The 6,391-nt window shown below is 49.2% G+C and overlaps 1 protein-coding gene across 1 annotated transcript; it reads left to right on the forward strand.

Annotated features, from left to right (window-relative positions):
• The first annotated feature begins 228 nt into the window (after nt 1-228).
• Nucleotides 229-5,520, forward strand: LOC111554429. Its single transcript, XM_023229971.1, has 2 exons — nt 229-498; nt 5,272-5,520. Exons 1-2 carry the CDS (start codon nt 229-231, stop codon nt 5,344-5,346), a joined length of 345 nt encoding a protein of 114 aa, XP_023085739.1. The 3' UTR covers nt 5,347-5,520.
• The last annotated feature ends 871 nt before the right edge of the window (nt 5,521-6,391 follow it).

Consider the following 6,391-nt stretch of genomic DNA (forward strand, 5'->3'; position numbering starts at 1 on the left):
GGCAATCCAAACTGAAAAAAAAAAAAAACCCTAAAATTAAAATTAAATTAACAAAATTTAAATTTAATGAAATAAATTAATAAAATTTAAAACAAAACTAAAATGAAAGAAAAAGTAAAATAAAAAAAATTTTAAATGAGTTAAATTAAATGAAACATGAGAATAAAATCCAAAAGAGGTGAACACTGCACAGGCATGGCCTGCGCCGGGCGCCCGCGGCCCAGCAAGATGGCGAGGCAGCGCCTTCCCCACCCTGGCGCTGGGTCCCCGGCCCTCTGCGCGACGCTCGCCCGGGACTGGGACGCAGAGCCGCTGACGGCTCTGGGGACGCCCGGGCCCCGGACTTGCCCAGCGGCGCCTCCCAGGCGCAAGCCTTGGGGCCCGGGACCCAGGGCCTCCCCACCGGGAGCCAGAGGGACGCAGCGGTCTCACCACTGCTTTAGGCCGAATCCGGTGCTTTCTGGAAACGGCCTCCTGCAGCTCCAGAGCGCCTGCAGGGTAAGCAGAGGCTGCTCTGTTTTCAAGAAAGCCTCGCGCCGTCATGGCCCCGCAGGGCCCCTCAGGGCCTCTGCTGCTCTGTCTCTCTGGGGAGAAGGTCGTCCGCGCCACCGAGTCCCAGGAGGTCCCCGGACGCCCGCCCGGGCCCCGTGGGAGGGTGACGCCCCTGACTGCTCCTCTAGCTGCACTCTACTGCCCCTGCCATTCTGCCACTCCAGTCTCTGGCCGGACACTGTGCAGGCGGAAACAGGTGGGGACCCCCTTGGTTCTCCCGCACAAATCTGAATGCTGAAAGGCGCGCCAGAGAACTTTTGCTCACTTGGGGAACAGCCGATCTGTACCTTAGAAAGTGCAACAATAAAGACATAATATTAAATTAATAATACCTAATACAATCATAAAGGTCCAGAACCTTATACCCAGGCATCCCACTCCCTGGGAATATGTCTTAACAAAATAATTCAAAAGAATAAACGTGCCCTAGGCATAATCATGTTCATCATGGCATTAATAGCAGGAGCTAAAAACTGAAAACAACCTCACCTAGCAAGGGGGAATGGTTAAGGGAAGGGTTTTATACCCACTAGATGGAATGCCGTGTAGCCAGTAAGTGATTATTGCAAGGTCTATAGAAACACGGGGAAATGTTTATAATGTAATCTTAATGAAAAATAGTTTAACATGAAATGGTACATTCTCATGGATCTCAACTCCTTCAGAATTGCTTTTTCTTTTAATCGAAAATGTTATATAGATACTTGCAGATTCACATGCAGTTATAAGAAAGCATAGGCCGGGCGTGGTGGCTCACGCCTGTAATCCCAACACTTTGGGAGTCCGAGGCGGGCAGATCATGAGGTCAAGAGATGGAGACCATCCTGGCCAGCATGGTGAAACTCCATCTCTACTAAAAATACAAAACTTAGCCGGGCATGGTGGCCTGTGCCTGTAGTCCCCGCTACTTGGGATGCTGAGGCAGGAGAATCGCTTGAACCTGGGAGGCAGAGGTTACAGTGAGCCGAGATCGCGCCACTGCATTCCAGCTTGGTGACAGAGCCAGACTCCTTCTCAAAAAAAAAAAAAGAAAAAAAGAAATGATACAGAGATCCCACCTCTACCCAGTTTTCCCCAATGGTAACATCTTGCAGAACTATAGTACAATATCACAACCAGCATGTTGACAGGGATGTAACCTGCTGATCTAATGCAGATTTCCCAAATGTTACTTATACTTGTGTGTTTTGTGCTATACAATGTTATCACAATTGTAAATTACAATTTTACTACAGCTGGGGTTATTTTTTCTTTTCTTTTCTTTTCTTTTATTTTCTTTTTTTTTTTTTTTTTATTGAGACAGAGTTTCACTCTTGTTGCCCAGGCTGGAGTGCAATGGCGCTATCTCGATCTCGGCTCACTGCAACTCCCACCTCCCAGGTTCAAGCGATTCTCCTGCCTCAGCCTCCCAAGTAGCTGGGATTATAGGTGTGCGCCACCACATCTGGCTAATTTTGTATTTTTAGTAGAGACAGGGTTTAACCATGTTGACCAGGCTGGTCTCAAACTCCTGACCTCAGGTGATCCACCCGCCTCAGCCTCCCAAAGTGCTGGGATTACAGGGGTGAGCCACCACTCCCAGCCTACAGCTGTTTTTTAAAGCACACATGTGCATATATAGAAATGTGTTATATAAACAGTGGTATTTGAGAGATTTTCTTTTCTTTCTTTTCTTTTCTTTTTTTTTTTTTTTTTTTTTTTGAGACAGAGTCTCGCTCTGTCACCCAGGTTGGAGTGCAATGGTGTAGTCTCAGCTTACTGCAAGCTCTGCCTCCCAGGTTCACACCATTCTCCTGCCTCAGCCTCCCGAGTAGCTGGAATTACAGGTGTCCACCACCACGCCCAGCTAATTTTTTGTATTTTTTTTAGTAGAGACGGGGTTTCAACATGTTAGCTAGGATGGTCTCGATCTCCTGACTTCGTGATCTACCTGCCTTGGCCTCCCAAAGTGCTGGGATTACAGGTGTGAGCCACCGCGCCTGGCCGAGAGATTTTTGTTTAAATGTTTATCTTTAATGCTGCTATGTCATCTTATAAATTAAAAGAGGTGAAGTCCAGGTGCAGTGGCTCATGCCTGTAATCCCAAACTTTGGGAGGCCAAGACAGGAATTTGAGACCAGCCCAACTAACATGGTGAAACCCCATCTGTACTAAAAATATACAAAAATTCTCCGGGCATGGTGGCGCACGCCTGTAATCCCAGCTACTCAGGAGGCTTAAGCAGGAGAAACGCTTGAACCCAGGAGGCAGAGGTTGCAGTGAGCCAAGATCACGCCATTGCACTCCAGCCTGGGCAACAGAGCAGGACTCCATCTCAAAAAAAAAAAAGAAAAGAGGGGAAATGGGCTGAGTGTGGTGGCTCACGCCTGTAATCCCAACATTTTGGGAGGCCAAGGTGGGAGGATCACTTGAGTCCCGGAGTTTGAGACCAGCCTGGGTAATATGGCAAGACCACTGTCTCTACAAAAAATACAAAATTTAGCTGGATGTGGTGGCGTGCCTCTGTGTTCCCAGCTACTCAGGAGGCTGAGGTGGGAGGATTGCTTGAGCCCTGGAGGTCAATGCTGCACTGAACTGTGATCATGACACTGCACTCCAGCCTAGGCAACAGAGTGAGACTCTGCCTCAGACGAAAAAAAAAAAAAAAGGAGGGGGAAAGGTTGAGTTAGAAGAGACAGGTGGAAGAAAGGAGGAAATGGTGGGCCAGGATGGCAGAAGGCAGAGATGCCGCCTAGCCTCGGCAGGACTAGCCATACCATCTTGAGCAAATCAGCGAACATTCTTTGAACTGCAGTTTCTCAACAGTCAAGCAGGGATAATTTCCCCTGCCGTATCTACCTAGAAAGGTTGCTATGAGGTCATTTTTGCCAAACGCAGGTAATGTCCTCCAGGCCTCCCTGAGCACAGCCAACTGACAAACGCACTGGAAAAGGAAGCCCTCCGGGGGGTCCCTTGATCTTTTGTGGTCTCACCACTCACAGGCCAGCTACTACCAAAAAGGGAAGTCTCTCCACCAGGCAGGCAGGAGACATCACAAGGGGCTTCCCAAACATTTCCCGCTGCAAGAGGCCTGGTCTCTGGAAGTGGACCATCAGGCTCAGAAACAGGTCCCCTGGGGCAGCCAGAGAAAATGCAATCAGACAGGAAAGGAGCAAACAACACAGTGCCCCTGGGGCTCCCTTGGCTCTCCCAGAGAAAAACAGTCAGCCTGACTTGAGTTTCTCTCCAGTGGACCGGCTGAGGTCACCGCACAGATATCCTGGGCTCCTCCCAGGCCTCTTCTCCTTCCAGATAATGCCCTGGGCTGCTTCTGTGAAAGGGTTCCAGTTCCCACACTGTCCTCTCCACCAGGGAGAAAAGCTGAAGTCATGATTCTGAGGGTATTCAACTCCAACTCAAGATGCTTGCTTTTTTTTTTTTTTTTTTTTGAGACGGAGTCTCGCTCTGTCACCCAGGCTGGAGTAGAGTGGCCGGATCTCAGCTCACTGCAAGCTCTGCCTCCCGGGTTCACGCCATTCTCCTGCCTCAGCCTCCTGAGTGGCTGGGACTACAGGTGCCCGCCACCTCGCCCGGCTAGTTTTTTGTATTTTTTAGTAGAGACGGGGTTTCACCGTGTTAGCCAGGATGGTCTCGACCTCCTGACCTCGTGATCCGCACGTCTCGACGTCCCAAAGTGCTGGGATTACAGGCGTGAGCCACCGCGCCCGGCCTAAGATGCTTTCTATTTTAACTCAAACTCAGGAGATGCCTTGTTTTCCAGAGCTCCAGAACCACCGTCCACCAGCTGCACCGCTGACCTTCGCTGTAGTTGCCCTTGCTGTCCTGTCAGCCTAGGACGCCCTTGGCCTTCTCTGTCCTGTGAACTCCCACCCCATCCTTTAAGGCAGGGAATGGCACACTTTTTCTGTAAAGGCCTAGATAGTAAATATATTAAGTTTTGTGTATAGTCTCTGTCACAGCTATCCATAGAATGAGCATGGCTGTATTTCCACTACATTTTATTTATGGACATTTTAGTCTTTCTTTTTTTCAGATGGAGGTCTCACTATGTTGCCCAGGCTGGTTTCAAACTCCTGGGTTCAAGTGATCCTCCAGCCTTGGCCTCCTACATAGCTGGACTATATGTACACACCACCATACCCAGCATAGACACTTACAACAGGGTTGAACTGTATCTCCCTAAGATATAGATTGAAGTCCTATAGCTGTGAATGTGACCTTATTTGGAAACAGGGTCTTTGCAGATGTAATCAAGTTAAGGTGAGGTCACTGGGGTGGGCTGTAATCCAATAGAACTGATATCTATATAAGAGGGAAATGGGCCAAGCATAGTGGCTCACTTCTGTAGTCCCAGCTATTGGGAGGCTGATGGGGGAGGAGCCTGGGAGATGGAGGCCGCGGTGAGCCGTGATTGCACCACTGCACATCAGCCTGAGCAACAGAGCGGGAATCTGTCTCCAAAATAAATAAATAAATAAAAAATAACAGAGGGAAATGTGGATACAAATAAAGAGGAGAACGCCATATGAGGATGCAGACACAGAGCGAAAGTGGCCATGACCTTGATTTTGGACTTCTAAGCCTCCAGAACTATGGGACAATAAGTTTCTATGTTTTAAGCCACCTGGTTTCTGGTACTTTGTTATAGCAGCCCTAGGAAACTAACACCAAAATTTCAATTTCAAAGTGTTCACACATCACCAAATATTTCTTCTCCAGATGTTATCAGCCAAGCTAGAACACAAGGCAGCCCACCAACCCAGCACAGATTTGAACAGGCAGCTGAGGAGATAGCCTGGGATACCTATTCTCTGGCTTCTCCTTCAAGGATTGCACCTCCCACCGCTAGAAGAGTTCCCTTGTCAAAGAAAGAAGCCATCCCTTGTCACTAGATGGTCAGGAGTTCGAGACCAGCCTGGGCAACGTGATGAATCCCTGTCTCTACAAAAAATACAAAAATTAGCCAGGCGTGTTGGCGCATGCCTGTGGTCCCAGCTGCTTGGGAGGCTGAGGTGGGAGGATCACTTGAGCCTGGGAGGTCGAGGCTGCAGTGCCACAATGCACTTCTACCATCAATGAACCACAGCTCATTGAACTCAAGTGACCCTGATCAAAGCCAGGCAACCACAGTTTCTGTCCAAGAAACTTGGTGTGGAGTCAGAGACAGAGTCAGTCGGTGCCAGCATAAGGATTGGAAGGTTGTGAAGGCTGGGACATGAGATCTTTGGGGTCAGTCATGAGGGTACCAGGTGGAAATCAGTGACTGAGGGCAAGGGAAGGAACCCGATCAACAGAAGGGCAGAGGCAGAGCGTACACAGTCCCCGACGGAAGGATGGACAGAGAGAGCAGCCACCTGGGAAACCATGTTGACGCTGATGCCCATCCTGCCTCCTACAACTGAATTCCATGAAATGCTGTGATGGTTACTCTAAGTCCCCCTTGACTTCAGCAGCTTTAATGGGCTTCTGGGCCTTGCAGCCAAACTAGCTGCCAGGGATCCAGCCCAAAGTAGGTCCTCAAAATATCCTGCCCATCTGCCTTTTAGCGCTGGGATTCCTTACTTCTGCCCAGGAAAGGCATCTGGGGTAACACCTGGGAAGCAAGGATCACTCAGTAAAGAGGGAGGGAGCTGGGGCTGGGATTCCAACAGTTTCACTGTGACAGCATGTAGGGTCCAGCCCTACAGGGCCTTGTGGGTTTTCTCTTCATGTGCGAAGATGAGAGATTGTAGAAAAATAAGACACAAGACTAAGAGAGAGTATGAAAGACAGCTGGGCCTGGGGGCCACTACCACCAATGTGCGAAGTCTGGTAGTGCCCCCGTATGTCTGGACGCACT

Source organism: Piliocolobus tephrosceles, chromosome 15, assembly GCF_002776525.5.
Source record: "Piliocolobus tephrosceles isolate RC106 chromosome 15, ASM277652v3, whole genome shotgun sequence".
Lineage (NCBI taxonomy): Eukaryota > Metazoa > Chordata > Mammalia > Primates > Cercopithecidae > Piliocolobus > Piliocolobus tephrosceles.